Source organism: Acinonyx jubatus, chromosome A2 (genome assembly GCF_027475565.1).
Source record: "Acinonyx jubatus isolate Ajub_Pintada_27869175 chromosome A2, VMU_Ajub_asm_v1.0, whole genome shotgun sequence".
NCBI classification, from domain to species: domain Eukaryota; kingdom Metazoa; phylum Chordata; class Mammalia; order Carnivora; family Felidae; genus Acinonyx; species Acinonyx jubatus.
This window is the reverse complement of record NC_069383.1, coordinates 1,204,953-1,222,767: the sequence shown is the minus strand read 5'-3', so window position 1 is coordinate 1,222,767 and position 17,815 is coordinate 1,204,953. Positions and strand designations below refer to the sequence as shown.

The following is a 17,815-nucleotide window of genomic DNA, read 5'->3' as shown; positions in this document are numbered from 1 at the left end:
CTCTTGCCTCATTTACAAATGTAAACCCCCTGTATTGGTAGCTATGCTTTTAAGAGCTGGTGATACATGAGTCAGCTAAATCTAGAGGGAAAAGTCCTGAAACCCCATCCCCGTGTGCTGAGTCCTGCCCTGCTAACCACAAACCACAACAACATAGCTGCTCAAACAGCAGCACCTTCTCCCCGGCGAACAGGCCACTTCGGGACGATGTCCACATTTAATCAGAGGCCTTCCCTAAAACGTATACTGGAGCGACAACAAAACCAAGCCCATCCGAAAATCTTTACAGTCATTTCATTTCCACATTTCCCTAAATCACATTTTTAAAGGAAAAGTTTTTTCCCCTGTTTATTAATCTGGATTGAAGAAAAGTACACATTTCATTTATTGTCTGGATTACAGATTCTTATTAAACAAACCAGAGCTCATTATAAAATCAATATCAACTTAACCACCATGTCCCCAGGAGGAACAACAAAAAGGTCACTCCAAGAAATTCAAACAATTTTCCTGCTGGAAGGGCATGATTTTAATTACAGATACTATTAATTAGAGCTGTCACTGGCAAGATTTTTTTTTTTCTGTTAATTATCGGAAACTCAGTTCTCAGTGTGCAATTTCAACCTGCGTTTTTGCCAAACTTAGTCATTTCTGCATGCAAGCCCAACCTTTCCATTCTATCAATATTTTATATTTGAATTTCAAAGTGTATCAAAGGATGCTGTGCTTTCTAAAAATCCACCCCTGTGTGATCTCCCGTCTCTTGCACACAGAACAGAACTGGTGTGATAATTTATTTATGTCCCGGCACAGACCTGGCCATCCTACACCGATGGTCTTGCTCAATAGAATTTCTGGATAAATTCTTACTAGTTTATGTGACATTTTTTCCTAGGCTTCTTCTTCAAACGTGGTTTGTCTTTTGCTTTGAAGCAGAGCCGTGCGCTGGGGCTGAAATGTCACCTCCCACACATTTGAAGTTGCCATTTCTTTATAAGAGACGATCACGCTGACCAGCCTTGTGACCTCCTCCAGAAAACCGGAGCGTTTCTCCTCCGTTCAGCGACAACACCAAGAATTTTGAAATGGTGGCGGGGCGGGGGGGGGGGGGGGGGGGAGGTGGGAAGCTATCTCCTGGTGTCTTTTAAGCATAGTGGTTTTAGAAAGTCATCCCAGCTCCTTCCGTGGGCCAGCGTCAGGGCAGCCCAAGGAGCAAAATCAGGCAGCACAGGCCAGTCCTAGAGGGCACCCAGGGGGCCAGCTTGGGCGGGGGAGGGTGGTTCTAGAAAGAGCAGGAGAGCCCCCCGTATGACTGTCATGACAGGAGAGTAACATTCAACTTATACACGATTGTAAATAGGATGTGTCGTACAGAAGACAGACATATTCCACGGCACAATCATGTCACTAGACAAAACAAAGCATCTCGTCCAGTGGGAGGGAATCTTCCACAAATACATATCGAATGAATTTTTAAAAGGATGATTAAATGTTTTACCTTCCCAAATGGGAAAATGTACTTAGAGTTAAATGCCATTTTACGTTAAAAGGAATCCAACGCCCCAACTAGTTCCTACCGTGGGCTCGTATGCTGTTACAACCGAAGGCACATTTTCATTACAGGACATTACCGAATATGAAGCGTATGCTACGGCACGTCCAAACATTCTGGGAATTTTCTACCAGCTCGTGTGGTCTGAACCTGCCTTCCTGACATTCTCTTTGGCTTCTGACTTGTCTCCAGGTGGGTCTGGGACGTCCCGTGTTACCCGCGGGAGGCCGCCGCCCTGGCTCTCAAGGGGACGTCCTTGGCTTACTTCCCACTTATCGGCATTAGATTTCACTTTATCCAAATAATAGCAGAGGGCAGCAACGGTTCAGGTCAAAGGATCCTTTCATATGAGACCCCGAGAAGTCGACAATTTAAGAGACGTCTTCAAAAACCCACACAGCCAACGTATCTCGCAACTTTGGCATTTTTTCATTAATAGTGGCCAAACTAAGAAAAATAAAGATATGTAATTCACGTTTCTTACTTCTTCCACATTTCCATCGAGCAACCTGCTTTCACAGCTGAGACCAGCTGAGAACAGAGTAAGTCTAACACGAAGCAGTAAAACTGTGGGTTACAAGGGACTCGTGTGAACGCTAGTGAGGAGTTTCCAACCGTCCTCCTAAAAGAACCCAAACTATGGGTAAGAGAGCCGCTGGGCGTGGGGAAGGGCCTCAGGCAGTTAACTGATCTGTATGTCCAGTGGGTGAACGGAGCCCCTACCTGGTAGGCGGCCGTGGCGTCCGGGCCCGGGTGGTCCCCTGGTCCCGACAGCTTGTCCTGCAGCCTGGCGCGGGAGGTGTGGCGGAGACAGTAGATGACGCCGGAGGCCAGGAGGACCCCCACCATGGCCACGACGGAGACCAGCGTGAGCACAATGAACGGGGTCGAGTCCCCTTGCTTTGCCCGGCGTGGAGGGAGCTTTAGTTTGCTTTTCTGCAGGACAGGAGAGAAGGAGTGTGTTAGTGGCCAGCAAATAGGACCTCCTGGAAACCACCCTTTCCCAGCGGATCCAAAACGTGACAGCTCAGCGCAGCGGGCTGTGGGCCCTGCCCCAGCGGGAGGGCCTTCCAGAACAGCACCCCCAAGCAAGGAGGGAAGTTATGTCTAATTCGCATCTTAAGGATCGCAGCGTTTTCAAAAGGAAACTCAGAAGCATCACTTTTATTCTTAAAACCACCGATTTTCAAAACGTAAGGACGTGAACTCTCTGGCCCGCATCCCTTGTCCAGACAAGGGTGAGAGAAATAGTTTATCCAGAGCACGCACCACAAATGTTTCCGCCGGGGGTGGGGGGGGGGTGTGGTTCCTGGGGCACAGAGACGTCAAACAACCCTACAGCGCACAGCACAAAAGAGGGGCAGGATCTCTGAAAGTTTCACCTCAACCTTCCCGGAGACACAGCAGGGGCGGTGCCTCCGAGGACACTTGGCGAGGCATCCCCACCGACCTGGGACCCTCCGTGCGCGCCCGCGGGACACAGACCGCCGCCGCGCACCTCACGCTTTTCCTGGGAAGGAGCTGCGGGGCGCTGGGGAGGCCGGGGTCCAGGAGGCCGCCTCCCGGCGGTGTGGAAAATGGGGAGACAAAGCATCAGAGTCCCACTGTCTGGGGGGCAGGCTTTGGGCGCATCTCTCCGGAGTCCCCTCCGGGCTCAAGGAGCGTGGTGCTCGCGGGGCAGCCTCGTCCTCAGTCAGGTGCAGCGGCCGCGGTGAGAAGCGGCTCCGGCCAGCACGCCCCCCACCACCCCCCGGGCAATGAATGGAAACGCACGCCCCGCCTCGGTCCCGGTTGCTACAAGATGAGAACAATTAGCAAACTCCTTTCCACCACCTAATTTCGCGTGGTAACAAAATGGATTTTTCCCCATGAACGCCTGGCCGGCCTATTCATTATCTCTCTTCGTCTCCGAGTGTACACAGGGCCTCTTATGTCGGGCCGGGCCATTTTTATCTTGTAATCATAAAGGCCACCAAAGCAATTACCGCCGGTCTTGACTGGAAAAGCTGGTCATTAATTAGCCTCCTTTTGCCTTCGGTGCCGCGGATTAGCTGGTGCCGGGACCGAGTTAATGGAAACGCGGGTTAAATGAGAAAAGACGCCGAATTTTCTTGCCTGGACGCCCGGCTCCGAGGAGGACGGCGAGGCTGGCAACCGGCGGGGAGGCACACGGAGGGTGGGGAGGGCGGGGAGGGGGCTGGGGAGGGGGGAGCGCGCAGGGGGAGGGACCCGGAGGGGCAGGGGCGCAGGAGGGGCGCGCGAGGGGCCGGAGCTGCGGTCCCGCGGTCTCCTCTCCCCCCACCCCCCCTCCCCGGCGCGGACCCCTCCCCTCCGTCCCGCTCGCCCCTCCCTCCGCGCCGGCACTGCTGCCTCCGGAAGGCTCTGGCTCCTGGAGCCGCGGACCCACCCCCGCCGCCCGCGCTCCCTCCGCACCCCTGTCCCCGCCCCGCGCGGGGCGAGAGCCGCAGCCCCATAAATAAACCGGAGGACCCCACCCGGCGCGGCGCGGCCCAACGGGGCGGGAGGGACCGCGACCTCCCCGGCGCGGCGCGCAGGTCAGCGCCCCTGGGCGCCCGCGAGGCTCCGGGCCGGGGTCTCCGTCCCCTGACTGCGTCCGGCGGCTGGGGCGGCCTCCCCCTCGCGGCGGCCCCTCCGCCCCCCGAAAGAGGCCTTGCCGGCACCTCGGTGGGGGGGGCGTTTCCAGGAGGACCGCTCGCTCCCCCCGCGCCCCCCGCGGGACCGCCTCGCGTCGGCAGACCGAGCCGGGACAACAAAGGAGGCGGCGCGGCCGAAGGAGGGGCGTCCGGCCGTCCCCCCGCCCGGGCCCGGCCCGCCCGGCCTTCACTACGCGTCCCCCAACCCCGCCCTCCGTGCCGGCGACTGTGGGTCCCCGCGTCCCCGCTTAGTCCAAGCTCCCGCGCGGGGGAATCCCGCCCAGGCCTCGGGAGGACCCCTCGCGCCCACGTGGTTGACGGCGCCCGGGAACGGGGACTTCCTGAACCTTCCTGCCTGGCGGCGTGAAGCGCACACGCGTGGGGTGGCCAGCTGGCTCCAGAGGACGCGCCGCGCCTCGAAGTGTGGTGCGCGCGTCGGTGCGCACCCGACGGACGGTCGCACGCGCGCCAGGGGCCAAGGCCCGGACTGTGGGTGCCGGGCGGTCGGGGACGCGAGGTCCCGCTGCGCAGGGCGCTCGCCGGGGAACCGGCGCAGAGGCGGCCCGGTTGTCACTCGGTTCCAGGTGAGAGGCCATGCAGGCAGGCGCGGCGCCCACACGTTCTGCTGGCCCAGGCCTCGGGCGAGGAAGAGGTCGCACCGAAGCTCTTTTCAAGGAGGCAGAGTGGCCCGAACACCGCCGCCCCCGGCCGGCTGGGTTCCTGCCCCAGGAAACCGACGGTCACCGTGACCCACGATGCGCTCGGCACGCGCGGGTAGGGGAACAGTGCCTCTTTCGCGGCGCGCGTGGAGTGGACTCAAAGGTCAAAGAAAAACGTCAAGGAGAGTGACTGCTCCCAGAGCTGAGGTCCTTCCTCTCCGGATCCCGCTCTCCCTCCTCCCAGCTGCCCAGCCCCCGCTGGGTCCCAGGTGCTGCTGGAGTAGAAGGGATGCAGGGGAGGGAAAAGGACGTGACCCGGTGCCCACTGAGTCCCATTTTCTATGGTCTCTCCTGGTTCCAAGCTGTGTTGGAACCTTCTCCCGCGGAGAAGGGCCACCGCGGTCCCAGGCTGGGAGGGAGGCGCCCAGACGTACCTCCCGCAGCCTATCCGCAATCCCAATCCTGCAGCCAGGGGAGGGGTGGGTGAGGCTGAGGACTCCCGAGCCTGGGCGTGGGGGAGAAGAGGGTGTGACCCAGAGGAGGACTGCGGTGTTAGGGCCGACGGACCCGCCGCCGCGCTTCTGACGCTGAGGTTGCCGGACCCTAGAGCCGGGCTGGGAACGTCCCTCCAGCCGGCCCGGGGGGGGGGGGGGGGGGGCGGGGGCGGGGGGTGCATCTCAGCCAGAGCCCGAAAAATCACTCTTCCTCGCTCCCCCCGCCCCCAGTGGTTCCGACCTACCCAGCGCCGGGCGGGAGGGTCGAGCGGGAGGAAAAACTGTTGCTGGCTGCAAGTCAGGTCTTAAGAAACCCGGAAAAAACTAAAATTTATGGAAATTAAAAAAAAATTAGAGCAGGTGAATTCCTTCTTTGGCATAGTGACTGGGTTTTAAAATCTTCGTGATTATTTTATTTTCTTTCTTTTTGTGGAATTAAGAAAACAAACAAAACTTCCAATCCCTGCTAACCAAGAGCTTTAAGAGAAAAAAAATGAGCGTGAGTTTGAGCCAGGGCCCCGCTGCAGGTGTGACCAGGGCGGGGTGGGCCTCAGCCCCTCCCCTCCTGGGTCCCTGCTCCCCAAGGCCGAGCGACTTGAACCCGTCTGCGATCCCCCAATTTTGTCCTGGGCCCCGCCTAATAGCCCACGACTAATTAGAGGCATCCTGTCAGTCTTGACTGGAAATTGAAAGAAAATAATGTTTAAATATTTATGACTTGGACAGACACGTACAGTCAGGCATCTTTTAGAAGCAGAACCCCTCCTTCCGGATGGCGGCAGAGAGAGGCGCACAAGGGGCCGGGACGGCTGTGGGCCCTGGGATGCGGGGTCACACACACAAACGCTGAATGCGGAGTTTCAGGTGCAGGAGAAGTACGAGGTTTAAAAAAATAATCAGGAATAATTAAGTCAACTTTACATCAGGTTAGATGTGTCTTGACTGCACAACCATTTCCACCTGCAGCTCCTTGAATTTGGAATGTAAAATATTGCAAACGCTGTGATTTGAAATAAATGCGACCAGAGGCAATTTGTGGGTCGCTCATGGAAATCGGAATCTACAGACGTTGTCCTGACCTACTTAAACTATTTTGATCTGCGCTTGTGAGTGGAGGTGCATGGGGCTTCCTTTGCATGATCTTCTGAGCCATTTATGGCAAAATATCTTCAAAACTTTTTTTCTTTAGCTGTCCATGTGGTGAGCTTAAAAGAAAAGAAGAGAAAAAAAGAGAACATTTTATACCCAAACTTGGTTGTGAGAACTAAGGCAGCCGCACAATTACGAAAGTTTATGCTAACAAGTATTTGTTGACAGGTAGCAACAAAATTGAAAATCTGAGTATTCTTCCAAGACTGTGCGTCGTAAACAGCTGACAATAGCAGTCTGTTACCTAAGCCACTGACTTTGATTTGAAAATACACTTGTACCCCAAATTTATGGGCACAGGCATTTAAGTTTATTAGTAGGAAACTTCTGATATGTGGATGCTTTCGTCCGAATCATTCCTAAAGAATCTGTTTTGGAAACGCTGTCCCTCTGCACTCTTACGTCACTGTAATTGTCAACATCCCTTTCCCTGTAAAATTTAGAAATTGATTTTAGAGACTACTAATGAGTTGCTATAACAAATCTGTCTTTGGTTTCCCAGATGAATGATTTTAGAATTATTTGAGAGTTTCATGCTAGATTTGCTAAAATGCATTCACGAAAACATATGATCACTTTAAGGCAGATAAAAAATTTTAATGGTTTTCAGGCCATGGGAATGACCGAACTTAAAAATATGGGGGGGGGGGTGTCTTAAAATATTTTAAAAGTATTTTTTAAAGCTGTTAACTGAACTATTTTTAATTTGGAATTTGCCACAGAATTCTCATAAATGAGAGAAGTCAGGCGGAAATAATCATGTATTAATTCTCTGCATTACAAAATCTTTTCAGAAGCTATTATCAGAGCAAGAGGCATTTCGGTCTGAATCCAGGGTGGGAGAAATCCTTTGTGCAAGTGAAAGCCATTGTTCCTCGTGCAGATGAAATTGTACTTGCAAATCTGCCATTCAAGTAGCCAGCCTAGATAGGCAAGAGAAAAGAATGTCCAAGAAATAATTATTCTTAAATAAAAATAAATGGGGATACCTTGTTTTAAAATAAGCCATTTGTTTATTTTTTCAGGCATAGACAAAAATAAATATGCAAAAGATAACTGTCTATTTGCCGCCTTTGAGCGCTCCCAAAACATCAGTTTTGGGGAACTACTCTGTTTTAAGACATCAGGAAAGATTTACGATATTTATGTTTAAAGGGGGAGGACTACCCTTGTGTGAACTAATTTTTAGCAGAGCTTCATACACAGCAAATTGTCTCGGGGAGAACAGAGAGCGACCAGCTGAGAACAGAGCGAAGAAGATGGGCCCCCCCAGGAATCGTGCCCCCGGCCGTCTTTCAGATTCACCGCTGGAGTCTCTATTACACCCCGACTCCTACTCGGCCGCTGCACTGATGCGCCCGCTCCCGACCCGTGTTCTGCGCGCGCAGTCGGGTCCCCGAGGCCTGATCTGACGCGTGCACACACGCGCTTCCTCGGGTAGGTGACGCCGTGGTCGTGAAGCAGGAGTTTCCCCCGCAAGACCCAAATCCCCTTCGGGATGCCCTTCCTCTTCCTCCGAGGCTCAGAAGCCCCATCCTGGCCTGGCCCGGCGGCGTCGCGGGTCGGGACCCCGGCGAGGCGCTCCTTGGAGCGCAGGCCTGTGTCGGGCCCCCTGTCCGGCTGCAGGGGCCTCGGGCCTTCCTCGCCTCCCGGTCCCGGTCCCTCCTGCTCAGTTACTTAAAGCAGCCCACGGAGGTCCGAAAGGTCAGGCCGCAGCGCCGGACACAAAGGGGCCAGTGCTCCTGGGGGCCGACAGTACTCGCGGCAGGGCTTTCCAGGAGGTCCCGGCCCCCTCCCCTAAGGGGACAATGCCCTGGCCCGGCCTCCCCGCCACAAAGCGCGGGCCGCGGGCCGCGCGCGCACGTCCCCAACGACGCCCGCATCCACCCATCCGGGAGCGGCGAGGGCCCACCGCGCACATCTCTGCTGCGCTACCCCCACCACGGCCACCCCCTTCTCGGGAGCCAAGTGGGTGAACTTGGTTGGGTGGGGGGCGTTTCCTCTTGGGTTGATAAAAAGAAATGCGCTTCCCTCCCCCTCGCGCACACAGACCTTCACCTCGCATTTTCGCTCGCGTCTAAATTCGGGGAAGGGTGGCTGGGCAGAGACCACGTGGACGAGCTGCGCTCCGGGCCCCAGGCGGGAAGGCTTCGGGCTCCGCGCTGGGGCCTCTGTCAGCGGACTTAGCTCGGGAAATGGACCCCAGAGTCGGCCGACGCACAGGTGCAGGCGGCAGGCGGCAAGGCCCGAACAGCAGGGCCGGCCCGCAGGGACCAACGCGGACAGGGTCCTCACTGCCCTCTGGGCGCGCGTTTCGGGGCCCTGGCGACAGTGACAGAGTCATCCCCCCCGCCCCCCCACTGTGGAGCGCGGCCCGTTCAGCGCACTGGTGACACAAAAGGGCGGGAGAGTCTGCTGAGGGTTTTACCCCCTAATTTTGGGGTCCATCTGACTGTCTCCAGACTTCTCTAGACCCTCAAAGCAGGCTGCAGCTCAGAACCGTACAGGTAGTTAAGGAAGGCAGGAAATGAAGTCCCTCCTTCAGAAGTTTCTCTCCGCGAGCACGCGGCCGCCTCACCTCGGGGGTCCGCGAAAGCGCAGGTTCCCTTTGGGGGAGGGGAGGTGGCCACAGCGAGGCATTTCTCTAACTGGTGGGGGGAGGGCGCGGGGGGGGGGCGCTCAGAGCACCCTGCGGCCTCACCCACGGCCCCACCTGCCCCTCGCTCGCCCCTCCTTGCGTGCCCATCCCAGGTCCTCTACCCGAAAGGCCCCGACGGCACAACGTGTGCTCCGGGACAGAGAGAGAACAGTGAAGAGCGCCCCAAGACGCGCTGGGAGGAAGATGCCCCGGCGGTGGGCCCCCCTCCGTCCTGGCTGCTCATCCCCACGCTTCCTCTCCTGTTCCCACACCGCTGCCCCCACACCCCCCTCTCTCCCTGAGGGTCTGAACTGCCGGGGTGGCTCCGGACAAGTCCAAGAACGAGGGCCCCAACCCAGTCCTGCCAGTCTCCAAGGGGCCCAGGGGGGTGGGACAGTTGCCACCAACGCGGTCACCCTGGGATGTCCAAACCTGACCCACTGGGGGGATGACCTCAGACCTCCCCCGCCAGCCAGAGCCTTTGACAGGTGTCCTGCTTCCAGTCTGAGTTAGCCCCCCGCACTGGGCTCTCCGGACGCCCAGGTTGCCCAGCCCAGCCCCCGCGCGCACCCTCCACCCTCCTCAGCCTCTGGTTCCGCGCCCCACCACCTACCCGCTCGGCGGTGCCCTCCGTAGGTCCCTCCTGCTTTCTCCCTCCCCCACCCCAGCCTCTCTCCTTTCTCCTACAAACCCGCGGATGCCCGCGCCCCCGGCCCCCGGGCTCCTGGTTACCTGCGGAGGGGCTGGCGCCCGGCGCCCGAGCCGGAGGAGGGGGGGGCGTGCGCCGGGCCGAGCGGCCTCGGGGCGCGGCGGCCGCGGGCAGCGGCGGCGCCATCACCACAGCCAGCCGTTTCCCTGCTCCCGATCCACAGTCGAGCGGGGCCATCCTGCTTCTGACCACAAACTTCTCGGGAGGCCGGCGTAGACAAAGGTGCCGTGCGCGGTGGCCCCAGCGGCGGCTGCGCCGCCGCTCCCCTGGACTGTGTGCGCGCCGCTCCGGCCGGGCCCCGGGGCGAGGCGCTCGGGGCCGGGGCGCGGCGAGGACGGGCGCGGGGCCGGCGCGGGACAGTCCCCGCAGGGCCACCGGTCGCGCGCGCAGCTCCATCCAGAGCGGCCGCCGCGCCCCGCCTTATATCCGGCCCGGCGCGCACCCGGCCGGCGGCGGCGCGGCTCGCGGCCCAGCCACCGGTTGCTATAGCGATGTCCCCCCCCCCCCCACATGTTGCTGACAGCAATTGGCTAAGGGGCCGCGGCTCTCCGAACACCCTCTCCCGCCCGAGACTATGAATGGACATCGGCTTTGTCAGTCATTCGTACAACGCCCGGGCCTTCGCCGGCTCTTTCTTTCCAGCCGTGTTCCCTTCCACAGCTCCCGCGCACTTCAAACTGGGCAAGTTCAGGGCAGCGCTCAGGGGAGAGGGGAGAACCATCGACCCGCATGGCCTTACTATGACCTCTGCGGTGGGAAGGGTGGGGGTGTGGAAACTCTTCGCGAGAGAAAAATTCAGGGCAAATTATTGTTTCCAGTTAGTTTTTCCACTTTTGCCATGGGGGGCTCTTTGCTCTCCAAATTGAAGCAGACCGAATTACCCCAGTAAAAGCAAGCGAGGAAATGCCCTCCCCACCCCACCCTTTACTCGCAGTGTTCAGGTCTGGAGTTTGAGTACAAAGCGTCTCGCCCGACGTGGGAAGGAGAACTTTGCCACCAGAGCCGGCCTGAGGCCGCGGTGCAAACCGCGTCTCAGCCTCCTTCCTCGCCTCCCTCAGGGGAAAGGCTGGGCCTGGACCACTGCCTCTGCGGCACGGAGCGCAGGGGCGCCGCAGGGCTGAGCTCCCAGTCGAACGCTCCTCCCGAGCTCCTTGACCCGGCAGGAATCTGGGGGGCGACCAGGCCTCCCTCGGCCAATCGGCCACCCCATCACGCGCCCCCCTGGCCCCTTCCCCCACATTCTTTCTCCCCAAGCCCTGGATCCCCGGTCTCAGCTACAGGTTGGGGCACCCCGGTGCGCGACGCCCCAGGCGAGCAGCCGAGAGCCGGGCGCTGAAACCCAACGTCTGTGTGGACAATGCCCTCTCCGAGGCCCACAGCTGCAGGAACAAGAGGAAGAAAGGAGCTGGGAGAGACCTTGTCACATGCAGATGACAGTCTGCGCTGGGCTCTGTGGTTTCTCCTTTTCTGGAAACCCTGGCGCCCTCCTCCCAGTCCCCCTCTCCCACTGCCTCACCATTGTTCCTGCGTTCGGGACAGCTGGAGACGGCGGCCCTTCCTAACCCGACGCCCCCCCCTCCCCCCGCCCTGCCCCACAGCCGGCCCCTCCAGGGCCCGCTGCACCGCCCCCCCCGCCCCCCCCCCCCCCAGTCCCCGCCAGCCAGCCCAGGAGGAGCCTGCACGTTTCCCCTCTCCTCCCCACCCCTCCCCTGCTCGGGCTCTTCCCTCCAGGAAGTGCGGGGGCCAGGGCTCTCAGGGCAAGGGGTCTCCACAGACCTGAGTCGAGTGCCTGCGAAGTGCTTGCCTCTGTCTAAAAGTGTCCTAAAAACTCGCTTCCACTGACCCAAGGCCTAGGCCGAGTTCTGCTTTGATTCGGTGTTTACAGCTGCCGGGAGCCCAAAGCGCCACAGAGCCCCGGGCACAGAGGTGGCGCCCCCATCATCAGCTCCCGGAGGCGCTCCTCGCGGGCTGGACTTCCCAGGCTTCGAGAAGCGCAGGTCCAGCGGAGGCCAAACGTGGAAACTGTGCTGGATTATACACCCGCAGAGCACGCACCGCGACCCCCTCAAACATCCAGCAGGCCCGAGGTGGGACGCCCCCGGGCTCCCGCAGCCCCGAGCCTGGCAGGGCCTGCAGAATCCCACCTCCCACCCCCAGCAAACTCGCCTCGGGCCGGCGCTCGGCCGCCCGCTGGGCCTCCCGGTCGTCCAGCCCCAGAGACCCGCGCCTCTAGCCGCTCTCTGGGGGTCCTCCTCGGGCAAAGCCCTGAGTGGTGGTGGTTCCTGTCCCTCCTGCTGCCCTCTTCGGGGCTTGTCCCCCTCCCCGGGAGCCCGGGGCCTCGGCATACTTCTCCAGCCTCTGGGGCGACCCCAGGCGCGGCCCTGGGAGGGGAAAGAGGAGAGGAGGGGTTGCGGGCTGGGGCCGCGGAGGAGGCGGGAAGGGCCCCGGAAGCTCCAGCGGGGCGAGGGGGGAGGTCGGCGGAGAGGGGGCGCAGGCAGGGAAGGGAGGCCTGGAGGAGGGGACGTGTCGCCCTCAGCCTCGTTGGTAACCGGGCTCTCCATAGCAACGGCCTGCGCGCGCGCGCGCGCCTGTGTGTGTGTGTGTGTGTGTGTGTGTGTGTGCGCGCGCGCGCGCGTGTGCAGAGTTCCTGCGCCTCTCCAGTCCTGGGTGGGGGACTCAGCACCGGGGGGCGGATGAAGGGAAGGCCCCTCCAGGACGCGAGGGCCGGCCTCCAAGGTGCTGGGGACGCCGTGGGGTCCCGGGAGACCGCGCGGGGCGACGGGCGGGGCGCGGGGGTGGGGGACGCTCCCGGGGCCCGCGCCCGGCCGGAGGGGCACCGGGGACGTCAGGGGAGTGGCGCTGACCGCGCGTCTCCGCCGAGACCCCGCGCGGCGCCTCGGGAGGCGCGGCGGGTGGGGGCCCCGGGCCCGGGCGGCCGCTCAGGCTGCGCCTATTTCCTAGGCCGCCGGGACCCGCGCTCAGGAGGGACCCGGTGCCGGAGGGGACCCCGCGCCAGCCCCCAGCCCGCCGCGACGCGCGGCGTTGCTCCCGGGGCGGGCCGGCCCGGTCCCCAAGACGCGGCCTCGGCCGCCACCCTCCGCGCGGGCACGCCCCTCTCGCTCTTCTCACCGCGACCGCCAGGAACCGCGAGCAGGCGTGAGGATCCCGGGGCGTCCAGCTCCTCGGTCACCAAGGTGGCTGGGACCCCACGCGGCCGCCCCGGCTCTCCCGCAGCGAGAGGAGGTGCCCGGCCGCGTGATCCAGGGGTCCGGGGATGGTGGCAGAGTGTCGGCGACCCCAGGGGACGCTGGAGCGCAGGACAGGGCGCGCAGCTCAAAGCCAGATAGACTATTTTGTTTCCTTACAAACCTGATGACATAATAAAGAAGTAAGTAAACAGATAAATTTATTTTCTTTAGGTAGTCTTTCATTGGTCCCAAAGGTTTCATTTCCAACATCAAAGCGCCCCATTCCCAATTTAATCTGAATTGGACGAGCTACCTGGGTTTCTCTGCTTTCAGGAAGAATGGGGGGGGGGTGCGGGGGTGATACCACTGGAGTTCGCTTTTGGTCACTTTTTAAATGGTTAGATGGGCCTTAAACTCTTAATGCAGGTATTTGTAAGTACAAAGTGCATCTCCTCGCTGACACCTTGGTGGACATAGAGCCTATTCTTTTTGGCTGGGTCACCTCAACACGCCCCCCCCCCCCCCCCCCCCCCCGCCCCGCGCCGTTTGGTCCACGTCGACGCCTGTTTAACCCTCCAGCTCCGAGCTTAAAGATAAACGGATTGCCCAGGGAATTCATTAAAAGAACGCGTTTGTATTTTAGGTGCTGATCCGTTTAGTCCCCTGTTTCAGAAACTGATAAATTAATCCACCAGATTTCCATTTTATTTTCCTTTATTTTAAAATCCTTTATTTCCAGGGCAGGAAAAATGTGTCTTTTAATTCTTGAAAAGACTTTAGCAAAGTGTCTTTTCAACTAGACTCAGCTAATGTCTTGAAGAGTGAATGATATTAGGTGGTGGGGTTTTTGTTTTGTTTCGTTTTTGTCATGAGAGCTCAGACTTCATTGAATAATAAATTTCAATTTTCGATTTCAGTGACATTTACAGAGAAAACTTTTAAACATGATGCAAAATGCTGTAGAGAGGCACGTTGATGGAAGTCATTTATATGTGATAAATGAGTACATTATTCATATGAACTTAGGGCTGTTTGACTGATGAATAAAAAATATAGAGGATGTAAAATCCCCCAAGATCTACAAAATATTTAAACAATATAAATAGTTTGAAAGGATGTGTTGATCCTGCTAATACTTCTTCCAAAGAGCAGTTCACATTCGTTATGTGTAAAACCTAATGTTCTGTGATAAGAATCTCATTTTCAATTTGAGAAACACCAAACTATTATATATCACATATTTAAGTGATTAGGATAAATTTCCAATGTTCTAAATTATTATCAGAGAAAACGTATTTTTAAACAAAATGGAGAAAGACTGTCATGGAAAGCATGGTTATTATTAAGCAAAACAGCACCTAAAATTTCAGGAATTTTAAATAATATGGTTAGATAGAAAATTATTTAAAAAAAAAACACCTCTGGGACACCTGCTTGATTTCAGAAAACCTAAACCAATTTTGTTTTAAAAATAAGGTACTAATTTGTAATCATGGTGCACAAATTATATTTAAAATCCTTTTGATTTGTACATCATTTATAAAAATGACTTTAAATTATCGCAATGAAATTAGGTGCTCTTGAATATTGTAGTTATATGTATGCGGTATTTCCATGCATAGTTAAATGTTAAAGACAATAACATTTCAAAAACGTCAACGAGTGAATTTTGAAAAGCAAAGATGTTTTAATTGGTCAGCTTCTTAGTGAGATGGTAACTGGTGCTGTGATCGTTTTCAAAAGAAGACACGTGCACAGGTTAGGTCTAGATGGCTCTAAGTTGGAGTCCATAAACTGTCAATAAATAGCTGTTTTCAACGACAGTGTTTGCAAAAGCATCCGAGACCGGTGACAAGTCCTTATCCACCATGAAAGAAGACACGTCCACCGTGGGGCACGGGGCCTACGTTTCAGGAGACTGGGCACCCACTCTCTCTCCTGCTTGGCAGTGAGGACAGATTCACTGACTGGGGAGAATCATCAGGGTGGTTTTCCTGCATTTCTTATGCCACCGGCTGTAAGATGTTCCTATTGAATTGTTATCCTCACTTTAAAATGGAAAGGAATGGAGAAATGGCAAAATTATTGGCTCCAATGTCTTCCTTTATTTCAAGAAAAAAATGTGAATTCTGTACCCTAAACAGAAAAATACAAGTCATTTTTTTTTGGTTTTGAAAAACAATTACCGACATTATTCAGCCTTTATAACTGTTCTCACGTTGGCTCGTGTTCAGATCGACCTACACGTTTTAAAGTCCAGAAATAGGAACTTTTTTTTCTTTTTACAAAATAGAGTTGATATCCTCTTCAATGGCCTAACATGAAACCATGTTATGAAAAACAAACAAAAAAAAAATGTATTTCACCAAAAGTTTATTCCTGAAAGATTGGTTCACAAACATGTAGGGATTTTTATCTGTCCTTTTTAGACTTTGAAATCGCAATTCCTATAAGAACAAGAAAAGCAAAGACTTAGTGTTGCCTTCCTGCCCTCCTTGGCTCCTCTGGAGAGGTAGCATTCCGAAACGTTGCTGCTCGCACGGACAGATGTCTGCAGACAGACAGTCTCCCTCCAGGCTAACCCTCCAGGTTCTAGAATCTAGACGGTAGAGCCCTTTCAGTCTGCTTCTTTGTAACGATCTAACCTTAGTTATCTGCAAAATAGTGCTAAAAAATACATATTTAATAGTTGGTGCTCAGTATAGTGTGTGTGTGTATAACATGTTCATGATGAGATTTTATTCTTTACAAAATTGAGCTAAAATTCCTTAGAAAGGACTGGCTTCGTGAAAAAGAATCTAACTTTTCTTTGCCATCGCCTCCAGATGATGGGAAACAAAATACTGCTGTGGAGAACACCCAGGTTTTCTCCATTTTTCAGCCGGAAGGTGTTCATACATTCTGTCAGTTGCATGCCACAGGTCCATGCGATTGTTTGGAAACAGTTTTTTTCCTTAAGTTGGGTTGGAATTAAAAGTCGAACAACAGTTGACATCGTGTTTATTTCACAGTGATATAATTCACCGTGGTGCTGTTTACGTATACTTTTAAGGAACACTCTGATGCCTGCCGTTCTGTGTGAGAACCGGCCAGTTAAATGCAAGCACAGGCTGACAGAGCCCTGGTCTCTGGAGTCGCCACGGAGTGTTTTCCGATTCTGTACCGCAAATATGTGTGCATGCGCTTAGATCTAACAGGGACACAAGTGCTGGAAACGGCTAGTCGCCTGTCATTCTGACACACGTGGAGCCATCCTGGAAAGTGCAGGGTCAGCGATCGCTCTGGAAAATTCGGCGGTGGCGCTTTGGCATTCCGTATGAACGCACCCAGAGCTACCAAGTAGCCAACTGAATGAAAAATAGTCAGATCTGCTCTGTCGATGCGGCATGACGTGCGTTGGCATTTTAGCACGTATGTCACAAAATCAGCATCGGTGACATAGGATGCTCTGGTGTACTGGGACTGCTTTTAAAATCCAGGATGTATCTATCCGGATATCTCTCAATTCAGACGCTTTGCGGAGTTTTTATATGTTCACTTCAGCCTTTCTCCGTCATGTCTAAAATTCCCATTTAGAATTATCTGGAATATGCTCAAACAAAACTAGAATCTCGTCTTACACCTTCTCATGCTTTCTGACTTCTGGTTCCTCCAAAACCTTAGTTAACCTGATTACCTCCCATTTCCTCATCCTTATCTCCGATGGCCCTTGCGCATTTTAAAAACTGAAATCAACCTTTAAAGAAAGATCACTTCCTACCATTAGGAATATATCTTGAAAGGCGGTTTCACAAGAGTGAGGCCCCAAATATGGTAAAGTCATGACGCCGTGGTGGCGCGGAGTGGGCGGCTTCTCCAGGGGACAAGGCAAGAGCAGAAACCTCACCGGGTCTCAGCTCCGAAGAGCGCCAGTTCCCTTTCCTCCGTGGGGGCTTCTCGGTTTCCGTGACAACAGGCTCTCTGACCTGCACGGGCACGGTTCGGGTGGGGCTGGAGGCTTCTCCACCCTGCCTTCCAGCAGTCAACTCCTGTTCCTTTGGAGCCCTGACTTGGCCCTTACTCCTGGTCCCCACAGGTGCTGACGGTGGTGACCCTCACTCCTCAGAGTCCCCACCTCTGTCCATGAGATTCACTTCCACCACTGCTTCCTGATCCGCTGCAGGCCGGTTCCCCTCTCGCCAGCTGGCCAGCCACGCGGTCCTGCTTCCTGAGCGCCCGGGCCTCTTGGCTCCGCACAGGGTCTGCCCTGGAGGTGGGGGGACACGGCCCCCGTGCCTCTCACCTCCGCCTTTCACTCACCCGAACCCAACACTGAGTCCCTCGCCTTCAGGGTATTTGAACGTCCAGATTTGTTGTCCTGTCACACATATGCACACACGCCACCACACAGGCACACAGGCGCCAGCACACATGCACACACATATATATGCACACGCACCAGCACACAGGCACACACACGTATATGCACACGCACGAGCACACAGGCACACACACACATATGCACACGTGCCAGCACACAGGCACACACACATATATGCACACAGGCACACACACGTATATGCACACGCGCCAGCACACAGGCGCACACACATATGCACACACGCCATCACACAGGCACACACACACATATGCACACGCGCCAGCACACATGCACACACATGTATATGCACATGCACCAGCACACACACGCCAGCACACAGGCGCACACACATATGCACATGCACCAGCACACACACATATATGCACACACGCCAGCACACAGGCACACACAT

The 17,815-nt window shown here is 56.0% G+C and overlaps 1 protein-coding gene across 6 annotated transcripts in view; it reads right to left on the bottom strand.

Annotated features, from left to right (window-relative positions):
• PTPRN2 (protein tyrosine phosphatase receptor type N2) overlaps window positions 1-17,815 on the bottom strand; it is a 799,963-nt gene that overhangs the window by 101,446 nt on the left and 680,702 nt on the right. For all 6 annotated transcript variants that reach the window (XM_053217793.1, XM_053217794.1, XM_053217795.1 and 3 more), the window contains one exon: window positions 2,276-2,488. In XM_053217793.1, coding sequence (XP_053073768.1) covers window positions 2,276-2,488 — 213 coding nt within the window. The remainder of the gene's footprint in view (window positions 1-2,275; window positions 2,489-17,815) is intronic.